The following is a 26920-nucleotide window of genomic DNA, read 5'->3' on the forward strand; positions in this document are numbered from 1 at the left end:
TCCAGGATCTTCTCTGAATTCGAGTTGAAAAATTAGGCCCGAAAAAAAAAGAAAAGAAAAGAAAAAGAAAAATTAGGCCCAATATTAGCCCAAAGTGATAAAAAACGAAATTCAACCAAGTAAATTTGAAGAGCTGATTGACTTTATTAAAAGATTCATGAATCAGGCAACATCCCATCTAGCAAATATAGAGATGCTTTGAGGAGTTGTACAAAATGGAAAGTTTTTATAAGAAGGAGGGTGGGGCAAGAAAGAAGCCAAAAAAAAAAAAAAAAAACTATTTCAGACATGATCATCTTCCCATAGGAGGAAGGGCGGGGGGGGGGGGGGGTCTTATGATTCAGATGACTTCATCTTTGAGGGACAGAGAAGCCCCAAGTGACAGATTGCTTCATTGTGCTTATCAGAAAATTCCTGATTGACAGGTTTAGGCTTATATTTCTGGGGGAACGTTGAAACTGAAATTAGGTTAGGTATTAAACCCTGGTTTGGTGACTTGGCCCAAACAATGTCATTTTGCGCCTGTGGTTTTCTTTTTAATGAGAGCAACTTCTCCAAATATTTCTGGGGAGGGGGATGAGTCTGCCTAAGAATCTGAAACGGGGTCGCCTAGGTGGCTCAGTTGGTTGAGTGTCAGACTTCCACTCAGGTCATAGTGCCAGGTTTGTGGGTTCGAGCCCTGGGACCAGCTCTGTGCTGACAGCTCAGAGCCTGAAGTCTGCTTTGAACTCTGTCTACCTCTCTCTCTCTCTGCCCCTCCCCCGCTTGCGTGAGTGCGCTGTCTCTCTCTCTCTTTCAAAACTAAATAAACATTTAAAAAATTAAAAAAAAAAAAATCTGAAACGGAACCTTCCCCAAATTCTCCCTCTGGGAGCACATTCCCTCCCAGGGAATTGCTTGGTTTAGTTCACAAAAGCCGCCAGCACTGAAGCAACCAAACAATTTTTCATGATTGGATTTGGTCCCTACCTCCCAAATGAAAGGTGAAGATTGAAGATAGCAAGAACCAAACTCTACCATAAAAAAGATCCACGCCCAAAACAATGTGATTTTTCTTTAACGTTGTTCATTGCAATGATAGTTTGTACATTTGAGATGCAAGGTTTGGGAGCATAAAACCACAGTTGATGCAATCTTTCTTTAGGCTTCAAAAGAAGCCAGGTGAGTTTCTGTTTGTACTTCTATTTTCTCCCAGGCTTTGTTATGGTGTCAGATCTACATTCCAGAGCTCCTTAAGCCCTTGGAAAAAAAGTGATTAAAACGTAATTGAGAGACGCCAGTGTCCCCGAGTATCAGCATATAAGGGAGCAAAGCAGGGGGTGGGCGAGACTCTAGTTTAAAACAACTTTAAAGGCTCACGATGACTTTGTTTTTATAGGAAGGAGCGGCAGCAGGCACCCAGCAAGGCGAGTCCCAGTCCAGGGAACACCCACTCGGCTCCAGGCTGAGAGAGAGAGTCTGAAAACCGAAACCAGCCCAGCGCACACCGACGACGCCCCTGAGGCTGCCTGCCCCGCCGGCCAGTCTCTGCCCGGGGACACCCGCGCGGGCGGCAGGGCCAGGGTGGAGGGGGAGGAGGAGGGGACGGCGGAGGGAGAGGAAGGGGAGGAGGAGGAAGGAGTGGGGGAGGGGCGGCCGGCAGAGGCCCCGCCCACGCCCCGCCCCGCCCCGATTATAGCCGATGACTCAGGGCGGAGCTCCGCATCCAACCCGCTCGCCGCCAACTTCTCTGGATGGGACCAGAAGTTTCTAGCCGGCCAGTTGCTACCTCCCTTTATCTCCTTCCCCGTTGGCAGCGAGGAGGCTATTTCCAGACACTTCCACCCCTCTCGGGCCACGTCACCCCCTCCTTTAATTCATAAAGGTGCCCGGCGCCGGCTTCCCGGACACGTCGGCGGCGCGCACCGCTCTCGAGCCGGCCGCAGTCAGCGAGCGACTCCGCGCCTGGAGGCCCGGCACCCCACGACCAGGCACCCCCCGCGACCCGGCACCCCGGCGGCCGCCCCTTCGGGCCGACCCCAACCCAACATGAGCGCTGCCACCCACTCGCCCATGGTGCAGATGGCGTCCGGCAGCGGCGCCGGCGACCGCGACCCCCTGCCCCCCGGCTGGGAAATCAAGATCGACCCACAGACCGGCTGGCCCTTCTTCGTGGACCACAACAGCCGCACCACGACGTGGAACGACCCGCGCGTGCCCCCCGAGGGCCCCAAGGTGAGCCGGCCCGCTCGGCGCCCCGGCCGGCGCCCCCCCCTCGACGGCGAGCGGCGGGGACCGCTGCACCACCCGGCCGGGTTGCGGGGTCCCGGAGCGCACCTGCGGGTGGACGCCCGCGCCCGGGCTCGGCCTGCTGTGCCCCGACGAGCCCCCGCTCCGGCCCGCCCTTGGCCGGCGTCGGGGCGAGAGGGAGGCCCCGGAGGGGAGGAAATGTTTCCCCCCTCCGCCGCGTTTGGTTCCCGGGAAGTGCGACCCGCGCTGTGGCGCCAGGTGCCGTCCACGGGCCGGATCCGAGGGACCGAGGACCGGGTGGCTGGAGCGGGCCCGGGCTCCGGAGGGGCGGCCGGCCTGGTCACCTCTGGAGGCCCGGGCCAGGCCCCGCCGCCGCCTCTGCCGCCGCCCGCTGGGGCGGAGGTCCCGGTTTCCCTGCGGTCCGCGCTGCGGCGGACGCCGGCGAGGGGGCCCACTCGCCAGCTTGGGGGTGGTCTCGCAGGTGTTTTGTCTCCTAAAATTCCTCAACTTGCTCGAGGGGCATCTTAACTGGCTCAGGCACAGAGTGACTCAGGGAACTGATGTAAATATACTCCCCCGTTTTTATATCTGAAATTAAAATTGTATTCTTCTTTGAAACGATTTTCAATAATATATTTTAGTATGATTTGTTGAAAAACAAGGCGTTCTTCTGCCAGGCAATTTCTGAACTAAAGATGTGAGACTGTCCCATGGTTGACCATTGCCTTAGGACATTGCCTCACGCTGGCGTGAAAGAGAATGGTTTTTGTTTTTGTTTTTTTTAATGGCATACATTCCCTTCCTTGTTATGGTATTAAAATACTTAGGATTTGTTTCCAGTAGATACACAACAAATACAGAACTACTTACGTGAATGCAGCATGCCTTATACATATATGCAGAAATATAAACTCTTTAGTCTTTAGGAGCATGAAAATTTGGAAATAGAAAATTGGGACCAATCTGTTAACTTAAAAAATTACAACTAAGTGTGTTACTCTTCCAATTTTCCACAAATTTGTGCTTTTTCAAAATAAAAGTCTTGGCAAAAAGAAATACACTTAAAGAAAGGGTAATGATATACTGTCTGGGCAAAATTTTAAAAAGCCATAAAGAGCTGGTCAGTTGTTTTGAAGATTTAAAAATTCACAAAATTAAAAATGCTTTATAATTATTTTAGAAGAAATATTTGTATCATCCACTTTCATTTCTAAATGACAAACATTGATAAAAATCTGGTGCCCAACAGTGAGACGTAGGGACATTCAGCAACTTCCATTTATAAGAGTTGAATTGTATATTTATATCTGGAAAATTAGTACAAGAGTATGTAATTAGCTGGGATGGGTATAATCATATATACTTTTTTGTATGCCTGCTCAGCCCATTATTGGGTGAAACTAAAGCACATTTCAAACCAGCCCTGTTACTGCAGTCTACATGGATGTCGATCTTTGGTGTGGTGTAAAACTATCAGTTTGAGGCCTCCTTCCTATAGAGACGGGGACTGTCAGAATCTGCCATACCCTTTGTTGTAAGTGAAGGTCAAGTTTGAACATAGCCACTGTTAAGTGCAGTGTAAACCCAGAATGCCAACACTTTGTTTTTAGCATGAGACTCACCCAGCAAGTTGAGATCTTTGTGTACCCATCCGGTGAGTTGGTTAGGCTGTGGTTTCATAAACTCTTTTTAAAGGGGAAAAAAACAGGTTAAGTAACTTTCTTTCTTTCTTTTTTTTTTTAAAGATTTTATTTTTAAGTAACCTATACCCAACATAGGGTTCAAACACACAACCTTGAGATCAAGAGTCACATGCTCTACTGACTGAACCTGCTAGGCACCCCGGAATTACTAGAATTCTTTTTTTTTTTTCTTAAGTTTACTTATTTATAAATAAATAAGAGAGACAGAGACAGAGTCTCTGAGACTCTCAGAGAGAGAGGAAGACAGAGAATCCCAAGCGAACCCATGAAACCACGAGATCATGACCTGAGCCGAAACCAAGAGTCAGACACTTAACCGACTGAGCCACCCAGGCGCCCCTATCATTCTTAACAAATACGGCTACTAAATCAGAAGTCTGACCCTGGAAAAGGGGATTTGAAAATTAAGTCAGAATTTTAAAGTCAAAAGGCCCATGAAGATCTCTTAGCTCAATCTCTTTGTTTTACTGACAAAGAAACCCAGACAATTAAAGTGTGTCTCCAAAGGTCACTCAGTACCAATAGCAAAGAGAACTACACCAGAAAGTCCTGATAAGAGGCAGGCTATCTGTTCAGAAGAAGGTAGAAGTGTCTTGAATTTTTATGAAACTGAAGCGTGCAGGCTGGACTACTTCATTGTCTTTGTGTCCTCTAGGCCACCACGTACTGGGTGGCTGACCTCTGTGCTTGGATGGATGGTGATGACTGGATATGATAACTCAAGAAATGAGTTCTCTTTACCAAATTAACTACTCGAGATTTGTCCGCATGGCACAAAACTTGAGAAAACTGACATTCAGTTTCTTAGCTCCTTGACCTTCATTGTTCTCATACCTGTGCTTTGATAATACACAGAACATCTGGGTGATTAATTCAGATTCTCTTACACGAATGACACTTTTTCTCCAGACTAAATACAACGGAAAATCTTCAGTACTGTTTCATATTAGAAATTGGCTTCTTCGTAGTAAAAAGGGTTCTGGTGTACAACAAAGGGCGTTTTGGGGGGAGATGAGCTAAGAGGACCTTTCAAGCATCCTTATTTTCAGGAGGAGATGCCATCAGTCGATAAAGAGGAAGCCCTCTTTTGGGGACGGCAGCTTCTGGGTGTTTACGGTCTAACCTTGCTGGGAGAGGAGTGGCTTTCATGGAAAGGAAGTGACTACAACTCTGTTTCATTGAGTCTTGTACTCTGTCATTTTAGAGTTGATCCTCCCACATTGCTCTGAAGTAGTGAGAGTGACTGTCCCTAGTTTTACAGAGGAGGCAAGTGAGAGCAAGCGTCTTGCCCTTCATCGAAGAGGCAGGGCAGCTACAGGCTAAGACATTGGGCTTTACCTGACTCCACTCTATGCACCCGGACCTCCCCACCTGCAGTCTTCCTGGATGTCAATTTTCTGCACTCACGGGCTTGCCACTAATCTTCTGGCAAGTTCATTCTGGTCCAGGCCCCTTCCCTGGCAGAGAGGTTGGTGCTCACTCTGGAGTCTGAAGGTGCACAGCCGCCCCTTGCCTGCTCTCCCCTGATTAAACAGAGACCAGATGCTTTGGAGTACTGTGCTGCTCTGTCACAAACCTTCCTGGGACAAGGGGGGAGACCCTTCTCCCTCAGTGAGCAGGGCTTTCTAGCTCTGTAGACCTTAGAGGTCACCGGCACAGAATCCCGAGGCCGGCAGTCTCCTGGGAAGCCTTTTAAGAGCACAGATTACCAGCGGCCTCATCCCTCTATCTGTCCCCTGCCCCCCCCCCCCCCCATGTTTAGTCCACATTGCCCAGAAATCTGTATGTCTGAAAGGTTTCCCTGATCCTTTTGATTTTGCCACACTGGCATTTGGGAGCCCCTGGTGGATGGTGATCCCATTTTGTAGGGGGAGGGGAGCTGTGATTTACTGTACCCTTTCCTGCGTATGAGCCCTGGAATCCCTCAAGCTGTGCCTGTCTAACATCTAACTTGCATAGCCTTTGCCTGAGGCCCCATTTTGCTTCTTGGTGAAATTCCCTGGTGCCGACTTGCATGAGTATGAACATGGGGATGGCAGTGCCCTGAGTCAGATCCAGGGCAGTCCCAAGAGACCCTCCTGTACCCCAGAAAGATGTGAGCCAGAGCATTTCCTTCCTGTTTGGCCCTCCCAGCAGAAGCTCACCAGAATAATCTGACAGATTACATTCAGGCCCTGGAAGAGAGATGTAGAAACATCCTCTCAGAGGAAATTGGAAATGTTTGTAGTTACGATTGAAGTGGAGAGACCCACTTATTCTGCTTCATGTTTAGCAGAGCCTCCTGAATTTTCTTACAGATGAGATCATTTTGCTCTTTGCAGATCGATTAGAAGCTCGTGGGCCTCTTAGCAGAATCAGAGCACAATCAGGAAATGAGTGGTCCTTCTCCCCTTTGTATTTCCAGCAAGTTGCAGTGATGGAGGAGCAAATTCCTTTGCGACTGATGAGCAGGGATTTGTCGGGGGGGAGGATGAAGAACGTGGGCCACATGCCTTAATGCCCAGCTCATCCAGGACCTCCATTTTACCCTCCAGAGAACAGGCTGTGTTTGGCAAGAACTGAACATAATTCGTCCCCCGTTTTGCAGCATAGCTTTGCCCTTTACGAGGGGAAAGCCGGTACACAGGAACTGTGGCGGCATTTGACATTAGCCAGGGCCGAGGAAGGCTTAGCTCTTTGATGCTGTTGGGGCCGGTTGTGAGTCAGAAAGCTCCATACCACCGGTGAGACTTGATTAGCACTGTCCTCCTGTTCCCATTTCTGGAATGACACACAGTTGCCTTATATAAGGCACTCTACATATCTATTACTTCCTATTGGCATTTATAAACGGTCTGATGCTCATCATCAAAGGTAGGAAACCATGCATAACCCAAACCTACTCTTCCTCCTTTGCATTTTTGCTGTCTTAATGCTGCTCTTAAATATTTAAGACACCTTACGTAGGAAAACTGGGAGCAAAAGACAAAGGCCTTGCTTATTAGGAACCTCTGAGGACCCATTAATGCTGATGAACGCTGAAGAAACCTCTAGCAACCTGATTATGGAATTCTTGAGCCCCTCCCTGCTCCCCATTTCTGGCTCATCAAGTCTTCACTGGGTCTCCTCTTGTGCCTCTAATCTCAGACTCACGGCTTGACTTTTGAAGCTAAGCACTAAATCCCATCCTTTGCAAATATGGACATTGATTCCCACTGCTTGCTTGGCATTGTGTGACTGCGTGAGATATGTGATGTTACTAAGTCATCACTTATTTCTGTGTAGATTTCTTTGGGGGCCTTAGAAGCCAGGCAGCTTGTGACAGCTTCATTAGGGAGAATTTCTTTAGGATAGAATGAATCTAATATTTTTTCGTCTGCCAACATGTTTGTATAAGTATGTGTATATGCACACACGTGTTTATATTAACATGTCAAACACTGGTTAGGGGCATTACAAACCTTATTTCTTTAAATCCTCAAAACAGGTCTCTAAGATAGAAACTACTAGGTGCTTCTGAGGCCTGTCAGCTGTGATAAAGCGGAAAGACTGTTGTGGCCAGAGGTTTACCCTCACCTTGCCCCCTCTGAGCCTGGCTGCTTCTCAGAACTCCTTTATACTCAGAGCTCACCAGGCACAGCCCCCGTTGATTAGAAACCACTTGTGTCTTGAGTCTGGATCTGACTTAGGAGATGGGCCCAAGTTCTTCATTCATTCGTTCCGTCCGAAATTGACAGAGTGCCTGCTCTCTGAAAGTCACAGTGTTCAATGCCATATGGAGGACAGTTCTGTCTCTTTCCGTAGCTGTCTCTGGGCAGCGTTTCTTACGTGTAGATGTCTCCAGTTGGAAGCAGGCTCTCCCTGCCCTGGACTCCACGTCACTTTGATTCAAATCTTTCTTCCAAAAGGCGACACTTTTCTGCTTTGCCTTAGGGTCATGTCCCTGTGGGCCGAGAGTTCCAGGGGCAGGCTGTGTCTGTCATCTTTCTGTTTCTCAGTGCCTGGCAGGATCTACAGTCTCAGTAAGTGATTCTGTGCGGGGAAGGGTAAAACACGGGCTGGGTTCCGGAGTGGACAGGCTGGTAAAAGAAAAGCCACCCTTACTGAAGTACAGTCTTAAGCCCAGAGTGAATGTAAGTTGCCGAAAGCTCTATCTGTTCGTTCCAAAGTACTGCAGTGTTGTCCTGGGCTCCCAAATGTCCCCCAGGAGCCAGTTCCTTTTTACTGTATTTCTAAATGGGCTTTTCTCCACAAAGGACTTAAGTATTGATTCCCTGACTTCATCCTTATGAGTCTGGAGAAGCTCTTTTTTGTCCCTACCAGCAACACAGCATCTTGGAACAGACCTGCTGGAGAGGCTGGGAGCTCACAGCAGCCAGACACTGCTGATGCCCAGCTGCACAGAGAGCAGCCTCAGCACTGTCAAAGGAATCTCTCTCTCTCTCTCTTTTTTTTTCTCCTTGTGGCTGGCAGTAAGACCAGATACTGCACAGTGAAGCTTCTTATTCACTGTCAATTCAGAAAAGCCCAGAATTTCAGATTGCTCACTGCCTACGTCAAGAGCCTGTAAACAGTGTGGCTGCCCAAGAACTCCTAGCACAGAGCTGTGTCCCCAGTGACTAAGGTGAGACTTGCCACTGAAAATTCCCTCGCATCCTGTTGGAGAACAACCATTTCCTATCTTGAAATAACTTCCTCAGTGTTCCTTAGGGTAGAATTGTAGACTTTTGGTTATTTAATTTAATTTAATTTTTTATTTTGTTAAATATTTATTTTTGAGAGAGAGACAGCGTGCGAGCAGGGGAGGGGCAGAGAGAGAGAGGGAGACACAGAATTTGAAGCAGGCTCCAGGCTCTGAGCCATCAGCACAGAGCCCGACTCAGGGCTTGAACTCACAAATGTCAAGACCATGATATCTCTGAGCTGAAGTTGCACACTTAACCAACTGAGCCGCCCAGGTGCTCCGATTTTTTGTCAGTTATCTTAAAGATTCTTCTTGGACACTGAATGGGTGAAAAAATAATTTAAAAACTCCGGGGGTGCCTGGGTGTCTCAGTCAGTTGAGGGTCTGACTTTGGCTCAGGTCACGATCTCATGGTTGGTGGGTTTGAGCCCCATGTCGGGCTCTGCGCTGACAGTGTACAGTCTGCTTCGGATTCTCTGTCTCCTTACTCAGCCCCTCTTGCACACATTCTCGCTCTCTTTCTCTCTCAAAATAATGAAAATTTTAAAAAAACCTTTTTTTTTTTTTTAATCCAAACATCGGGAGGCTAGGGAAGAATATGTGTGTGCAGAAGACAAGGCAGCTGCGTCACTTTTTGATTAGTCCCACGGACCCTGAGTGTCAGAGTGGGACCAGCTCTCCTGCCCAGATGGAGCTGGGTTTTCTCCCTCCTGAGGCCCCGTGCTGGATGCGCAGGGCCGGCCGTGGTGACTCAGAACTGAGCGGGGCGCCCTCCCTCTCGCCTGCCGTGCCTCGGCCAGGCAGTGACTCAGCACCAAGCACTGGCTCCCTGGCCCAGAGCACACTTGAACTGAATGTTCCAGGTCTTGAGCCCCAGCCCGGCTCGACTGGGCAAAACGAAATGCTTTCTCCCCTACTGCGTTTTACCCTGGGAAGATGAAGGGTTTGAAGACAGCCACAGTTATTATCAGAGTGCACGGTGTGGCAGGAATAGTGAAAGGGTTAATACATCTCTGGCCTTGATGTCAGACACACCTGGGTTCTAGTGATCTCAGATAGATCACTCACTCTCTCCGAGCCTCAGTCTGCCCTTCTGTAAACTGGGAACACAACATTCCCTGTCCAGCAGGATTGTGACGATTAGGGGGATAGTGCATGGAGAGTGAGGAGTCAGGGCCTGACTGGACACGTGTGTATAACCAGCGGAAATAGTCACAGCCTCCACTAAGAAGTGGGAGAGGACTCACCACATGGCAGACAGATGTGGCCAGACATGGGTCTGTTGGCTCCCAGGTGGGGCTCCAGTCTTGTTTCTCAGAAGCAAAGGCCTCTTATCCCCCTTGTACCACCTCAGCCGACTCTCTTTCGACCAGTGTCTGGATGCCCTCAGTACCCTCCCCAGGGTTCCCATGCCCCTCATAACTCAGGTACACGTCAGGGGAGTCAAATGAAGGCCGCAGGGCCTTCTGGGGCCTCACCCAAACCTACAAACCACAGCCCCAACCAGCTTCACCCCTGATTCATCCCTGATTCCTCAGCCGAGACAGGCCAGGAGGAATTGTGTTTCCTGCACTCTGCTGCATGGGGTGGCGTCTTAACTCTGAATCTCGACTCCTTAAGGGGAGTGTCTCCCTCTGCATCTCTGCACAGGCCCCAAGACAGTTGCCAGGCAGGAACTAGGTGCCCGGTCAAGTGTTGTGGGGAAACTGAGCCACGTTAAAGAGGATCTGGCCATTTCCATTTGCACAGCTGTTCTGGCCCCAGCTCTACGGGGTGGAAATGGCACTGCAGGTGGAAGGAGAGAGGGCAGTTTTCTAATTGCCACCACCCTCTTGGGGGGGAGTGTGACTGTTGGAGGAATGCTTTGAGCAGCTGTTCAGGGCCGGGAGGAGAGTCCCCAGGAATTCCCCTCAAGGAATCATTGAACCAGCTACCCTTGGTTAAAGGGGCCCTTGTCCTAGCTGCTTTGGTGAATTGGAGGCTGAGGTAGGGGACTGTGTTTTGTACAACATGCAGGTCTAGTGAAGCCCTGCACCCTGATACCAACGAACACTTGCATAGTTGGTGTCTAGCAGACCGTAGAGCCAAGTGATCGATCCGTGTTCCACCACAGCATGAGACAAGTCCTCGAGAAACTCATGGAAATGGACCACGAGGGAGTCTCTTTATCTAATTCGGACAGTTTGCTTCCTGCTGTGGAAATTTCAGGTACTTTTCCATCTGTGATTCGTGATTGCAGATTGATTAGAGCAGGTGTTCCTACCCCCTTTTTTTTGGAAGAGGAACTAGTTAGTGCTTTTCATTCCCTGAAGCTGTGAACTTCAGGAGCTGGGCATTCGGTGACTGGGGTTCCTGGCTTGGTAACTGCCCCTGTGACCTTGGGCCACATCTGCTACGTGGAATCCTTGAGGAGGGCTCCAGGGGGTGGGGGAAACGGGAAGGCTGGAGGCTGACGCCAAACTGGCCAGCTGTGGCCCATGGTGCCTGGCCCCCGCCCTGGTGGGGGACACACTGAGACTGTTGGTGTGATACCAGCAGATGAATTCTGCTCCCGGCCAGGTCCTCCTGTCCCAGCCTAGCCTGGTTTTTCTCACTAGGTCTTTGGCGGGAGTGCAAGGAGCCCCAATCAGTGTAAGTTGGGTGTGGATTTGTCCTCAGGGCAGGCCCCCTCAGAGTCACTTGACTAGGGCTTTTTGGGGGTGGGGGGGGGCACAGGGGGGTGGTGGTTAGGGCTCAGGCCCCTAGAGTGTTGGGCTGTGATTGCTTCCAGGTTGGAAAACACAGATACAGTTCCCAGCAGAGAAAATGGCACCCTTGCTAATTAGTGTTCTTAAGACGCTCAGATAAAGGAGCTTCTAACTCTTAGCAGGTTTATTACTAACTGGTGAGACCACTGAGGTTTTAGGCTTTGTAAACTATGGGCCCAACCAACTGTTTCTCGGAAAAGCTGCATCTACCAATAACTATTTGTGGAATGAAGGAACGTGATTGTGTAGGGCTTGGAGCACTTAGCTTACAAAGACTTTCTTGTGCCTTATTTTACTTCTATCTTGCAAAAATCCCTGGGAGATGTGGGGACTTTTACGGCCTGAGAAACTGAGTCTTGGTAGCAAGGAATCCTGTCTGAGGGCACATAGCTGGTGAGCAGCAGGGTGGGATTAGAGTTCAGGGTGGCAGCTTGGAGCCCAGGGCTCATGCCGGTTCACTCCTGCTTGTTTGGACACAGCCACAAAGAGAAGAGGTGTTAAGTTTCATCCCTATAGAAAGTTTTCCCCAGTGGGAACACATAGGGACACCCAGCTCAGCGATCCCAGGATAAAATAATATGTGCTTTGATAACAGGCAATCAGATAAAGCCTGCAGTCACCTGTGGCTGAGTTGCATCTAGAATTTGTGGTCAGCACAGACTCTTGTCTTACCAGGAGTGCTATACGGGGATTTCTATGGAGGTGGATTTTGCTTACTGTTCACAATTTACCTGCTATCCATTATGTGCCCCAAACGGGGTTTAGGCGGAGGGAGAGACCCTTTATCACAATCCAGTGGGAACTGGAGGAATTTTGAGTTGGTTGTGGGATATATTAAATTGGCAGTGATAATTTCTATGACCTGAAATACCAAACAGAAAGTTTTGGAAGAATGTTGAAGCTCAGCTATGTGCTCTAGAAGGAGGTTTTTCTTCTCCGTTTCCTGGCTGCTAGAAGTGAGCCAAGCTACTCAGTTTTGATCCAGGTCCTGCATATATGGGGAGGTCAGGATTCCTGTTTTCCTCCATCTTTTTTTTTCTTTGTTTTAGAAGTTTTGAAGTGTCATTAGTAAAATTCAAACCCTGACCATTGTGAAGGCTCTTCTGGCCTAAAAACCCAGTTAATGGCTCTGTGTCCTACTAAGACTCCAGGCCTGTCTAGGCGGAAGTGCTGTGGGGCAGCCCTAAAAGTTGCCTTTGTTACTCTTCCCCTTCATTCAGACGTGCTGATGGGAGCTGTAACTTGTAGGTACCGATAACACTTTGAAGAGGGCTGTGCTGTGGAGTTGAGTTTAGGGGTTTTCAGGGATCAGAGGCCACTCAGTGTACAGGGAACTGACTGTGGATGGGTCAAGGCAAACCCTGCTCCCCGGCTGTCCCCAAAGCAGCTGAGGCCATGAAAGTGCAATGCCCCAGCACAGTGGTTGGCATATGCCTTGTAGGTACCCAAGAATGTTGTTCTTGCCCTGCTTTTAAGGCACAAGACGTCCTTCTTGGGGGTTGGAGGGTCAGCAGCCTCCTCTTCATTTAGGACATGAAACATTAGGGCACTTTGAATCCCAGTGACTTCTGTTATGATTTATGTTTATTCATTTCTTGAGAGAGAGAGAGTCCGAGCAGGGGAGGGACAGAGAGAAAGGGAGACACAGAATCCGAAGCAGGCTCCAGGCTCTAAGCTGTCAGCACAGAGCCCGATGCAGGGCTCGAACACACAGGTCATGTGAGATCATGACCTGAGCTGAAGTCAGATGCTTCACCGACTGAGCCACCCAGGTGCCCCTGTTATGATTTAAGTGAACACAGTTAAGAGTGGTCATTTTTAGATTTCTGTGACACCAACTTCTCGTTGTTTTTGAGCTTTATGTAGACATTTAGAGGTAGAGGGGACCTTGCAATTAGAGCCATGGAGAATGTCAGGGCTGAAAGGAACTTCACTTAGATCAGTGTTTCTCAATGCAGTCCTGGTTAGCTTCACCACATACCTACTGAATCAGACTTCTTGGAGTTGGGCTTGGGGTCTGCATTTTTGTGCATTTTCTGGGTGCTCCTGATGCCCCCTAGAGTCCGAGAACCGCTGCTTTACAGAGCATCTGGGTCTCCCCTTCGATTTTAATAGCTGAGAAAACTAAGGTCCAGAGAGGGGATGTGGGCTGCTTGCATAACGAACATATTTAGGGGCAGATCCAGGATTAGAACCAAGTGCAGTCTCTTTCCACATCTCTTAGCTGCCCCCTTAGTGTACATTGTTATTAAAAACCAGCAAAGTTTAGACGTGCTCTTAAGCAAGCAAGACTTGCGGAAGTCCAAGGGCTCACCCAAGCTCAGAATCTGATCCCAGGCTTCTCTGATAATAATACCTTGTACTTAATAGGGCAAATTTTGGCTCATCTGGGGTAATTTTTCCTGCTTTTTATCCTGGCCATCTCCTGGAGTTGTTTAGTGCCCTGAGATATGCCTCAAGATTTTCCTGCAGTGCAAAGCAACGGAGAAAAATTAACCAATTCATTTTATCAATGAATGCAGTGCGGTTCCTAATTGGATCTTGTATATAGGGATTCCTGATGTCTTTGCCCAAGATATAGATGGTGAGCAGAGCTACACTGGTCCTTACTCCTTAAGAAGCTACACACACAGGACCTTTGAGGGCAGGACCTGTAGTGGCCTGCCTGGTCACGTGATCACAGCTCGCCCCTCCCTCCCCAGAAGACTAACCCCAAGGCAGGGGCGATCCCTGGTCCCCACTGAGGTCAGAAGGGGGGCAAGTAGCAAGTGCTATGTCGAGGATGCTGGCATAACCAATAGGCTTTTTCTGGACGTGCTTGAGCTGTGAAAAGACTTCTTAGGAGACTAAGGAGGCATGTTCTAATATTCTAGGAGGATCATAACTGTTACACATTTGTTTCTTTTACTTTTGTCATTTTAAATTTTCATATTTTGAGGCGCCTGAGTGGCTCATCAGGTTAAGCATCCAACTTCGGCTCAGGTCATGATCTCACGGTTTGTGGGTTCAAACCCTGCATCGGGGTCCGCGCTGACAGTGCAGAGCTTGCTTGGGATTCTCTCTCTTCCTCTGTCTCTCTGCCTCATGCTTTCTTTCTCTCTCAAAATAAGTAAACTTGAAAAATTTTTTAAGTTTTATCTTTTTTTATTACACTCGATGAAAAGCACCATCGAAGTACAGGAAGGGCGATTTAATTCTTTTATGTGGTGCTTTTTTAGTTAGTAAAAACTGAAGCATCTGCTACTGACGACTCTGATGATAGAGTAGACATGTGAGAAGATGGGTTGGGCTCAGTATTCCTGGTGTGGACCTTACTCTAGGCAGGAGCCTCATTTTTGGTTTAAATTATGCATTCATGTAGAAGCGTTTAGTTTTCTATCCTGTAAAGCTGGTATGGTTTTTCTGCTTACCTAAACCTAGTGTTTTCCTAAACAAAACCCCAATCAGAGTGGAAGGGGAGCATTCCTTTATTTATTTATTTTTAAAATGTTTATTAATTTTTGAGAGGGAGAATGAGCAGAGGAGGGGCAGAGAGAGAGGAAGAGAGGACCCAAAGTAGGCTCTACACTGACAGCAGAGAGCCCGATGTGGGGCTTGATCCCACGAACCGTGAGATCACGGATCATAACCTGAGCCGGAATCAAGAGTTGGAGCCTTAACCGGCTGAGCCACCCGGGTGCCATGGGGGAGCAGTCTTTTAGATGCGAGGCTCATGAAGAGACATGTGGTTTGTTACCGAATGGCATAGATGGGCCAACTCAGACGGAACCCAGAGTGCAGAACCTCGGGGTCCCCAGGCCACCCTTCCTGTCGCGGCCTTCCTGCTCGAGCCAGCAGGCACCGACACCCGCCAGGCAGCCCCGGGCTCAGAACGGGAGTCTTGGTAGCGGCCCCTTTCCCCTCGCTCCTACTGTCTTGCCAGCCTTTCCCCGCATTCTCCTGCTCGCCCTTCTGGGTCACCCTTCATTTCCATGCCCTCAGCTCTGCTTTGCCCACACTTCCTTGCTCTCGTCCCTGACTCTTCCCTCATCTCCTGAGGCGTCCTGGTTTTTCCTTCTGGCTCCTCCCGTCTCGCCGAGGCATCTCTCGTCAGCAGCTCTCGGGATGGTCAGGCCTCTGGGCCTCCAGCCTTACCTTCTTCGGCTCAGCACTCACCTTCATGCGCTGTCCCCTTCCCCTCTGCTGCTCGAACGCCGCATCCTGCCTACAGTGACCACAGCTTTCCTTTACCCACCAAACATGGCACTTCTTCCCAGACCCAGGTGGAAGGAATATTGGCTCCAGGAGGTAGTCTCTGCTGTCACCTCCTCTGGGCAGGCAGAAATACTCTTCCTCCCCTCCCTCCTTCCTTTGTCTTCCCTTTTCTCTTTTAGTTGTACAGAAGATATTCAGCGAGATGCATAAAATGCACAGCTCTTGGCAGGCGGCTGCGGTGCCGTCTGGATCCAGGGGCTTCCCCCAGGAGGCGCCAAGCCTCGGCCAGGCCTATCTTAGGTTTCCAGGCCCTGGAAGGGGCTGAGTTGGAGGCACAGCTAACAGCCGGCTCTGTGGGGGCAGTGGGGTTGGCGGCCCTCACCTGTTGAAGCCGGATAGTGCGGGTGGAGTGTGACAGGGGATGGGCAGTAGGGCAGGGGGAGGTTCAGGGAAGTGTGTATTTCGATAGATCTGTACATAGGCATATACCTGTTTACCAGCATGCAGAAAAAGAACATTTCCGTCCTCATGGAAAGGTTCAAGACCCTCCCAGTTACTCCCGTTTCCTACGGGGCAGTCACTACTCTGAATCTTCTATCAGTTAACTTTGCTCTTCAGTTTTGATTCCTTTCACGCTTTGGGGTCTGTGCAGCATGACCGTGTGCCTGTTTGGGGAGTGAACTTGCATGTGTTGCTGCCTTCTGGGCATCCCCCTTGGATGTGCCCTCCCAAAACCTCACAGCAGTCCTGCCAGATAGATGGGTGTCGCTAGCCCCGTTTTCTAGGTACGGGCGTCAAAGCTCACAGGCTAAGAGAATTCCCCCAGATCACAGAACTGTTACTAACAGAGGTCAGACCGAACTGGCATCCTAGCGAAGACAGCCCCATCCTAGCTAGAGAAGCCCATCGTTTCCCCCACCCCCTTCCCAGAGCCTCCCAGGCTTTCTCTGTAGTTTTGCTTCCTGTTTGTTTGTGCCGTAGACTGTCTCGAAAGCCCCTAGTCGGCAGGAATGGAGCTTTGCCAGTTTGGTGACCCCCATAGTACCCAGCGCCCGAGTAGCAAGATGGTCACTGGGAGATGGTCACTGGGAGATGGTCGGTGGATGAGGGCTTCCTAACTGCCCTGCTCGAGGATTGTGCAGGCAGCTGAGGCTTGTGTGCATGGCTGGGAGGGAACAGTGAGGCCCCCAGGCAGCCAGCACAGAAAATGCCCAGGACTTGTCCAGGCCCCGGCTTCAGGCTGGAAGGAGGGGTGTCCCAGCGAGGGGATAAGATGCTTAGATGGCGCGTTATGAGTCCGCACTGAGTGGCACTGGGTTTCCACGGCGTCTCTTGGTGCCTTGTCTCAGGCAGGGATCGGGTTTTGAATGTGAGGCCTGGACCCACTCCCTGCTCTTGGGTGACCCGAGAGCTAAACAGGCTGAAGTAATGTCGCCACCCTGAGCACGTGGGTATTCTAATCTGAGAGCGCCTGTCTGCTGGCGTCCCCAAGGACACAGCGACACCCTTGTCTCTTCTTGTGTGCAGGAGGCCCTCCCCGGGGCAGGGGCTCAGCAGGAAGGAAGCAGTTGATGGGCCTGAAAGAGTGAAGTGTCAGGGTCCACCACCACTGACTCTTGTGCAGGAACACAAACACAAGGCAAAAATCACAGTGGTCTATCACTCAGAATGCAAATCAGCCCTCAGCTTTCCTTCCTTGTGACTGGTTTTGCAGCAGTGAGAATTCTACCCTGCAAACTCCTGGACCCTCTGTCTTTGCCTCTGCAGCTCGGCCTTCTTAAGGAAGGGGAGCTCTCCTCCTTAATAGTCAACCTACCCAGATGTGCGTCAGGGGTGCAGTTCTGTAGCTGCCTTCTCTGTAAAGGCCCTTCTCGTGTTCCAGGAGATGGTCCAGACTGGAAATCCTGGGGGTCCCTGACTCTGGTTGCCCAGCCTGTGTTTGGTGAGAAAGGACATTGCCCCGTGAGTGACTGACCGGCCTTGTTGTCTGAAACCAGATCTTCCTCTGTGGTACATCTGGAACTTGGCCTTCTCAAAGGGTCCCAAAATAGCCAGGCCGCTGAAGGGACAGCTTCATGAGAGAACATGAGAGGGACCCCGGCCACTCCTCGCCGGAGCAGAGCCGGCTTTGTTGGCCTCCTCAGACCAGCATAATTAATCGTCGGCTTTCGTTCTCCCCCTGTGCTGCCCCCGCACTCCTCATCATCTCCCTTTCTTGCAGCTTGTTCTGAAAACGTCCCCGAGTAGGCAGGCTCGTCCCACAGCCGCTTCTCTGCAGAGGTGTTCAGACTGTGTCCTGTGTTTGGGTCCAGCACAAGTCCGTGTTAGGAAACGCTAGGACCTTTGAGGAAGCGGAGAAGCCGGCTGTGGTGTAGTGAGTTGGACTTGAGTCATCCTCGCACCTTCTGATCTGGGTCTCTGATTTGGGGGACAGTCAGTGGTTCTCCTACGTAACTGCTGCCGCTTGTCACCCATAAAAGGAACCTGTCTGACCAGTTTGGGAAATTGGGACCTCTTGGTGCTCAACGGATACCTTGGCCCAACTGCTTTCTCTTGAGGCCCCTAATTCTTAAACTGCTGGCCATAAGCAGCCGTGTAGGGGACGGGTTGTGTGATAGAAACGGGGTGCTGCGAGCTGTCTGTGTTCAGCCGTCTTGGCTGCTGCTGGGGGGCCCAGAATCACCCTGGGAGATGGGGACCCTTAGCACCACGCTTTTGCCACTTCGGGGTGCTTTCTTCCCAGTTCCTAACCACTCTGTTCCTCCTTTTTTGTGTTTTAGGAAACACCGTCTTCTGCCAACGGCCCTTCCCAGGAGGGCTCCAAGCTGCTGCCCGCGAGGGAAGGCCACGCTGTGTACCCCCAGCTCCGACCAGGCTACATTGCCATTCCTGTCCACCACGAGGGTGTGGACAGCCGGCAGCCGCGCCCTTCCTTTGTCTGTTCCCAGCCCGGCACACAGCGATTCCGAACCGAGGCGGCCACAGAGGCTCCTCAGAGGTCCCAGTCACCTCTGCGGGGTGTGGTGGAAGCCACCCAGCCAGATAAACAGTGTGGACAGGCGGTGGCAGCAGCTGCGGCGGCCCAGCCCCCAGGCTCCCACAGACCTGAGGTAAGGAGAGCGGGCTGTTGTGTTCTGGGGGCAGGCCCCAGACCCTGGGGCTAAAGTGCAGGGCATCTGGGCCTGGCCTGCAGCGGCAGAGGTCACCCAGCAAAGACAGCACTACGGCCACACGGTGTCCCCCCCGCATTTCACAGCTGTGTTGTTTCAAGTGGGCAGGGGTCACGGCTTATCTTTGGGGTTAAGGAATTGGGCTTCACAAGGGTAAACAGCTTGGTCCAAATGCATAAAGGTACAAGTGTGGCGTTTCTGGGACCGGAAGCCTGGCCTTCTGGCTCCTAGTCCGGTGCTTCTTACTCCTGCTGGGCTGTCTGCATCAGCACCACAGGGATAGCAATGTGTTCTTTCACTCAGTTCCCTACTTAGGGGTGAGTATTAACTGCTTGGAGCTCTGTTGATGGGAAAACGAGGTGCCATGCCTGCCCTCACCGTGTCCCATGGTTTCAAAGGAAACCGAAAATAAAGAGTCCGGAAGTCAGCTGCTTGATGATAGGGTTTTATTTTTAAGCCTGAGGCCAGTGCTTCAGTGCACTAAACTCGAAAGGGTTCTTAATCTAGTTCTTAGCCAGGGATTTGAGGGCCGGTGGACCCCAGTAAGATTCCTGAGCAGTAAGTAAGCCGGTCTGGGTTTCCTGTCTGCAGATTATCCGGCTGTATCCACTGGCACTGTTTTTGAGCACAAATCCTCCGCTCCGTGTCTGTGCCCAGAGTTGGCATTGCCTCCCTCAGCCCTACTCTTTTCCCTTTTCAGAGTAGTACCTATGTATGTAATATTTTTGTTGTCAAAATCAAAAGTGACGCATCAGAGAAATCTTACCAAACTTGAGCTGACAGGACCCTTTGGAGCCAGCTGAGGAAATACGCACCTGACTTTCTAGGTGGTCCAGGGGCTGGCCACGTGGGATGTGCTGCTTCTGGTGCTTAGCTCGTTCTCTGTAGATGAGCAGAGAAAGGGTTAAGGAAAGACGTGACCTGCAGTGACCACAGGTGCGGCAGCAGTCAGAACCAGCAGGCTGAGCACCACCGCGTGCAGCCCAGGTGCCGAAGCATATCCACAGACGGTCTTACGGAATCTTCTAGTCACCTCGGGGAGGGAAGGGGCATCTGCTCCATACTGTAGACGGGGCTCAGAAGGCGATGGAGCTGGTAAGAATTGGAACACTCCAGACTCTAGAGCACTGAGTCCTAGCACCACAGTTTGGCGATGGAAGGTTTACAGGTGGAAGGTCCTGTTAAACGTGTTACCCTGAGGAGGCACGTGATGGAGACGAGGTTAGAGCACCTGGGTAGAGGGTCACTCATGGAGCCATGCCTCTACCCTTTGTGTCTCGTAGCGATCTCAGTCTCCAGCTGCTTCGGACTGCTCGTCCTCGTCCTCCTCGGCCAGCCTGCCTTCCTCCTCCAGCAGGAGCGGCCTGGGCAGCCACCAGCTCCCCCGGGGCTACATCCCCATCCCCGTGATACACGAGCAGAATGTCACCCGGCCGGCAGCCCAGCCTTCCTTCCACCAAGCCCAGAAGACCCACTACCCAGCTCAGCAGGGTGAATACCAGACCTACCAGCCCATGTACCACAGGGCCCCGGGGGATGACTGGGAGCCGCGGCCCATGCCGGCAGCGTCCCCGTTTCGGTCTCCCGTCCGGGGTGCATCCAGCCGGGAGGGCTCCCCGGCCAGAAGCGGCACACCGGTGCACTCCCCTTCGCCTCACCGTGTACACACCGTGGTCGACAGGCCTCAGGTATGGAGTTGGTGTCAGCAGACTGACTATGGCAGCCCCTCTCCCGGGGCTGAGGAGCTCTTTGCAGGGGCCCTGGTTCCTCCACTGGTCGTGACCAGTTCACACACGTGTTACTGGGGGAAAGGGAGATCCTGGAAATGGCTGATCACCAGCAGAAGTGCAGGACAAGTGCTGGGAACTCTCAGTACTGTCTGTAGCTTTTGCTCGTTTTTCAGTGCGGCTGCCTTTGGGGCAGAACTTCAGCCACCGTGAAATGGCTGGACAGCAAGTAGAGTGTCACCCACATACGCTGTCTCAGTGTTTCAGTGCCCACCACACTTTGTGAAGGCGCTTCATAACCCTTCCGCATCCTAGCCGCAGCCTCGTCTTCAGTGCTCCAGACGGCTTGTCTCCTCCTCACGGGTACCCCTTCTCCCCTCTTTCCATTCTTGTCGCCTCTGTGCCTTTGCTCAGGCTGAACCAGCCCCCTGTGATGCCATTGCGATCCAGGTTTTCCCCATCCTGCAGGGGACAAGCCAGTGTTGCCTCTTCCATGAAGCCTACTCCTCTTTCTCATGGCACCTCATCAACAGTCCCTTACAGCTCGGCCTGTGAGCACTCTGTGCATTTCGGAAGTGCTCATCTTACCTGTTTAGCTCAGCTCGGAGTTTGATGACAAGGACACGTCTTCCACCCCTCTCCCTGATGGCAAAGGACCGAGTTGCCTGACTGATGATGAGCCGGCTGGCTGGCTGGGAAACGTTCCAGTCTGGTGAAGTTGCGGGCACAGACCTGCTCATTCTTCAGGGGCAACTCGTGGGCACGTCCTGGAGGAGGGGGTCGCTGGTGTCAGTAAGCTTGGAGCTTAGCAGAGCCTTGAGCAGCCCCGGGACCCCACCTTGAGCAGCCGAGTTCGTTTCCTGCCACAGTTTTTAAAGGGAAAGCCCCTTGTAGACAAATGCGGGGTGTCTTACTATAAATGGTGACAGCACCGTCGTGTGGTTCTTTTTTTAGCTTCTTTGTATAGGAAAGAATTTCAGCCTTACAGAGGAGTTAACAAGAATCATACAAAGAAACCCAGTCTACCCTTCATCCATATTCACTGTTAACATCTTGCTGTATTTGCTTTGCCATTTCTTCTCTCTGTATGTATCGTCCACGTGGTTTCTTTGTTAGAGATTTAATTGTAGATATCATGCCCCTTTACCCATGAATAATTCAGCAAATATTGCCCTAAGAAAGACCTTTTCATTCATAACCACAGTACAGTTACCAGAATCGGGACACTTAACCTCCTTACGTTGTTACCTGATACACAGTCCACTTTCAAATCTCCTTGAGAGCAGTTTCTCCTGCTCCAGGATCTAATCTAGGATCACGAGCGCTGCATTTAGGTATCATTTCTCTTCAGTCTGCTTCAATATGGAACAGTTCTTCGGCCTTCCTTTGCTTTCATGACCTTGACATTTTCAAAGAGGACAAGCCATAGAGCAGTCCCTCTTAGGAGTTTCTAAAGTCATTTTTCTCAGGGCGCCTGGGTGGCTCGGTCAGGTAAGCGTCTGACTCTTGATCTCAGCTCAGGTCATGATCTCACAGTTTGTGAATTTGAGCCCCGTGTCGGGCTCTGCGCTGACAGTGTGGAGCCTGCTTGGGATTCTGTTTCTTCTTCTCTTTACCCCTCCCCTGCTCTCTCGTTCTCTCAAATAAATTTAAAAAAATAATAAGAGTCATTTTTCATACCCAGCCCTTTTAAGCCCAAAGAGGGGTGTGTGGCTGGTTCCTGAATGATAGGGGCCAGATTTGAGGTCATGTGCATTAGCAAAAGAATCTGATGGAAAAGGATGTTGCTGGCGTTCAGATGGCTAAGTAGCCACCAGATCCTTCCTTGGGCTCAGGAATCCCAGGAAAGAAGTGCCCATCTGCAGTGCTAGAAAAGCTTCCCCTCATGTCTTTCCCATATATTTCCCATAGTCGGTGAAATAATATTTAATCCTGTTTCTGCTTCCCATAACCTTGTTTATGGTGCCCTCCTTTTTAGTGCTTGTTCAGATTTCTTTTTGAACATGTGCAAAGATTTGACCTAACTGAACATTATAGTGGAATTTAGTATTTTAGTATTAGTATCTCTTATTTCCCAGTTCATGGAATTAGGTGTCAGTTTTTTTTTTTTTTTTAAGTTTATTTATTTTGAGAGAGAGCCAGTGGGGGATGGGGCAGAGAGAGAGAGAGGGGGAGAGGGAGAATCTCAAGCAGGCTCTGCACTGTCAGTGCAGAGTCCGACATGGGGTTCAAACCCACGAACCGTGAGATCATGACCTGAGCTGAGATCAAGAGTCGGACACTTAACCGACTGAGCCACCCAGACACCCCTCGGGTACGTGAGATTTTTAAAGGGTTTTGGCAAAAAGACTAATTCAAAACAGTATACAACTCTATGTGTATTGAAACATTATTTACAATGGCCAAGATATGGAAGCAGCCCAAGTATCCATTATGAAGAAAATGTGGCATGCATACACACACACACACACACACACACACACACACACACACACACACACACACACACTGGACTATTACTCAGCCGTGAAAAGGAATGGAATCTTGCCATTTGTAACAACATGGATGAACTTAGAGGGTATTATGCTAAGTGAAATAAGTCAAATGGAGAAAGGGAAATATCATACGATTTCACTACTGTGTGGAATCTAAAAAACAAAATAAAAGCACAAGCAAAAAGCCAAACGGGCTCTTAAATGCAGAGCACAATCTGATGGTTGTCAGAGGGGAGGTGGATGGGGGGATGGGCAAAATAGGTGAAGGCCATTAAGAGGTATAAACTTCCAGTTATAAGATAAGCTACAGAGATGAAAAGTACAGCGTAGGGAATATTGTGGCAACATGTGGTGACAGCTGGGGAGTGCGCTTACTGTGGTGAGCACCTGTAATGTGTGGAAGTGTCAATCACTGTGCGGTCCGCCAGAAACAGTGTAACACTATGTGTCAGCGACACACGCATAATAAAGAAGCGGGGTGAGGTATTCACCTAGATGCTAGGAAAGCTAAGATACTTGCTTTAAGCATAGCCCTTTTTCAAAAATACCACTTGTGGTCACATTAAAAAGTATGGGCGGCCAGGAGCCCGTGCAGAGATGCGCAGCTGGGTGTTGGCTCTGGGCATAAATGTGCGCGGCAAAATCCTCAGAGTTAACTATTTTAGGCACCTTGCTTATTCTCAAAAAATAGATCAGTCTGGGCAGAAACTGCTAGGCTGTCATAGCTTTAAAAAAAAAAAAAAAAGATTAGGGAAGCCTGGGTGGCTCAGTCGGTTGAGTGTCCGACTTCGGCTCAGGTCATGATCTCGCGGTCCGTGAGTTCAAGCCCCGCGTTGGGCTCTGTGCTGACAGCCCAGAGCCTGGAACCTGCTTCAGATTCTATGTCTTCCTCTCTCTCTGCTTCTCCCCTGCTCATGCTCTGTCTCTCTTTCAAAATAATAAATATACATTAAAAAAAAAAAGATTACAACTCTTCTGAAACGGGAGATGAGACTGTCACACCCTGAACAGAACTGTCCACACAGTGTAAGGAAGGGCACATGTGGCAATTATTCCTCCATGGCTGTGCCACCGAGATTCTGAGTCACCCAGGACTTTGCTTTGGGCTAAACTAGCTCAGCAGTCAGCGAGTTTTTTGATATTTTCATTTTGAATACTACATTGGTTTTCTTTTCGTTGCCCTAAGAATACCATCTACAGAAAAATTCAGTGAATGGTGACAGACCCACACAGTCGAAGGTGATGGGTGATGAGTGGAAACAAATGGTTTGGTCACATCACAGGGTCAATATATTTTTATTTTGTGACGGTATTTGGTCGACTTTGAAAATCTCTTTTATACGTTAAAGCCATTCCCCAGTTTTCTTTATGGTCTGTACTCACTACAAACAACTGCCTGTGACTCTCAGCCAGTTATTAAAAATATCTCTGTGTCCTTGCCTCCTCTCAGCAGCCCATGACTCATCGAGAATCTTCACCTGTTCCCCAACCTGAAAACAAACCCGAAAGCAAGCCAGGCCCAGTTGGACCAGATCTCCTTCCTGGACACGTCCCGATTCAGGTGATCCGCAAGGAGGCAGATTCCCAACCTGTTTCCCAGAAGCCCCCACCCGCCTCTGAGAGGGTGGAAGTAAAGGTTCCCGCTGCTCCGGTTCCCCATCCTCCCAGCCCCGCCCCTTCTGCTGTCCCCTCGTCCCCCAAGAATGTGGCTGCAGAAGAGAGGGCAGCCCCCAGCCCCGCCCCTGCAGAGGCTGCACCTCCCAAGTCGGGAGAAGCTGAGGCGCCCGCGAAACATCCAGGCGTGCTGAAAGTGGAAGCCATCCTGCAGAACGTGCAAGGGCTGGAGCAGGCCGTGGACAACTTTGAAGGCAAGAAGACGGACAAAAAGTACCTAATGATCGAAGAGTATTTGACCAAAGAGCTACTGGCCCTGGATTCAGTAGACCCTGAAGGGCGAGCTGATGTCCGTCAGGCCAGGAGAGATGGTGTCAGGAAGGTTCAGACCATCCTGGAAAAACTTGAACAGAAAGCGATAGATGTCCCAGGTCAGGTCCAGGTTTATGAACTCCAGCCTAGCTCCCTTGAATCCGATCGGCCACTGCAGGAAATCATGGAGATGGGTGCCATGGCCACAGACAAGAGTAAGAAAAGTGCCGGAAACGGAGAAGATCCCAAAACTGAAACCCAGCAGCCGCCGGAAGCCAAAGAAGCAGCGACGGCAAACCCCGGCAGCACGACAGACACAGCTGGTGACGCAGCGGCACCGTAGTCTCCACTGGACACAGATCAGACCCGGGGACTGGGAGCTGGCGGTGTGCTTTAGGGAATTTTAAGTTGCATGCATTTCAGGGACTTTGAATCCGTTTGTTTTTACTTTTCATAGGCGCTTGGTACGCAGTAACTTGGGTGGAGGCCACACACACTAATTAAAGGGCTAAAAGGAAAATGATGCTCTTCTGTATTCTTACTCTGTACAAATGCAGCAGTTGCTCGTTTCAGAACTTTCACCCCATTGCTTGGTGGCGGGGCCCCATCTGTGCGCGGGCACCACGTGTGAGCCACGCTTGTACTCCGTCTTTGCGCAGCTCTGGACCGAGGGAGGCGTTTGGCTGGTGGACGGGCTGTTGATTTCCCATCACACAAACACGAAACCCATTTTTCGGAATTGTTGCTCTTTTGTTGGGATGATCTTCATCTCCTAGCTAAAATACCTAACCTCAGATAGAATAAAATGTGCAAAGAGCCCAGGAATATCTGTATGCTGGATGACTTTAATGCAACATTTAAGAAAAGTAAAATAAAGTAATAATCAAACTCACAATGTTTTTTGGTGATTTCTGAAGTGTTGAGGAGTGTCAGCATCAAGATTGTGTCTCCCTGGCTTCAGTGACAGTCAGCGACAGACACATTTACTAGCCGGCTCTGGGATCCACAACGTGGATCCTGGCCCACGTCGTGAGAATGAGGGTCCATCACTTTTGCGTCCTCAGATGGCAGCTGTTTCCTGGGAAGACTCCGGGCTGTGCACCCAGGTGATGGGACTGGACCGGCCACACCTCTCAGGATTGGCCCAGCCCAGGGATCACTCGGGCAGCATCTCTGCTCACCCGGGCCACCCTCAGGCCTCAGGGAAGGGCTGGGCTGGTTCCAAAGCGCAGGAGAAAATCAGTCCCTGGTGCTGCCGGAGGCTGACCAAAGTGTTCTGTGGAGTCCAGGTCACTGGGGGGTGGGGAATGTGTTCTGTGAGAGCCTTGGGGTCATCTTTATCTGACACTTCTCTGAGTCATCTAACCAGCCTGGGTTTATCTTCCCAGATTGGGTTCCTAGAAGCCATTGGGGTTAAGATCAGATTTACTCAAGCCGCTGGATAGAAGATCCCTATTTGTATGCCCGTGTGTTTTGAAAGCTTGGGAAGGACCACAGGCCCTGAATGGGCTAGATTTTGGTGTTTTAATTGCTTGCACATAAACCAAAAATGGAAGAGAAGGATAGTCCTGAGACCTTGGAACTCCCGTCGCATGCTGACTTAGAGCCCCCGTGCCGAATTCCTCACGACCGTATTGAGTTTAATATTGGTGCCTGACGATACTGCACAAAAATACATGCCGGTGTCGTTGCCACTCTTAGCTCGCTGAGAAAGGTTGAAGTCATTCTGATGGGAACCTGCCAGCATCATTCCTGGGTGAACTAGTTTGGGGAGTACAAACTGCTGATGACACACCATTGATTCTAGAAACTTGAAAATGTGCAAATAGGAAAACGGGCCTTTTGGGCTGTTTTTAAAATGAACCAAAGATAAAGAATGGGACCATTTCTTTTTGGTACTTGGGCATCTGTTCTCAGTGGACCTTAACATTAAGTTTCCCTGGGTGATTATGAATTGGACTGATGTTATTTTTACCACTAAACTTACCTGTAGACCTTCACTGTAGTTAGAATATATTTTCAATCATCCAAATTAGATGGTACCTGGGTATCAGGGCAGGAATTAT

General features: G+C 50.2%; 1 protein-coding gene across 2 annotated transcripts; it reads left to right on the plus strand.

The window, feature by feature from the left end:
- The first annotated feature begins 1674 nt into the window (after positions 1 to 1674).
- BAG3 (BAG cochaperone 3) lies at positions 1675 to 25749 on the plus strand. Of its 2 annotated transcripts, none has more exons than XM_042960578.1 (4): positions 1675 to 2214; positions 18317 to 18646; positions 19990 to 20394; positions 24382 to 25749. In XM_042960578.1, exons 1-4 carry the CDS (start codon positions 2029 to 2031, stop codon positions 25195 to 25197), a joined length of 1737 nt encoding a protein of 578 aa, XP_042816512.1. In that variant the 5' UTR covers positions 1675 to 2028; the 3' UTR covers positions 25198 to 25749. The 2 variants fall into 2 exon arrangements, with proteins under 2 accessions (XP_042816512.1, XP_042816511.1); XM_042960577.1 differs by having other exon boundaries at positions 1676 to 2214; positions 24379 to 25749.
- The last annotated feature ends 1171 nt before the right edge of the window (positions 25750 to 26920 follow it).

This window comes from Panthera tigris, chromosome D2 (assembly GCF_018350195.1).
Source record: "Panthera tigris isolate Pti1 chromosome D2, P.tigris_Pti1_mat1.1, whole genome shotgun sequence".
Classification (NCBI taxonomy): Eukaryota; Metazoa; Chordata; class Mammalia; order Carnivora; family Felidae; genus Panthera; species Panthera tigris.

Excerpts from the sequence above, each read along its gene's own strand:
- BAG3 (XM_042960577.1), top strand. The coding sequence starts at position 2,029 with ATGAGCGCTGCCACCCACTCGCCCATGGTGCAGATGGCGTCCGGCAGC. Across the intron at positions 18,647-19,989 it reads CAGGCTCCCACAGACCTGAG|CGATCTCAGTCTCCAGCTGC; the intron begins GTAAGGAGAGCG and ends TGTGTCTCGTAG. Across the intron at positions 20,395-24,378 it reads CCGTGGTCGACAGGCCTCAG|CAGCCCATGACTCATCGAGA; the intron begins GTATGGAGTTGG and ends GCCTCCTCTCAG.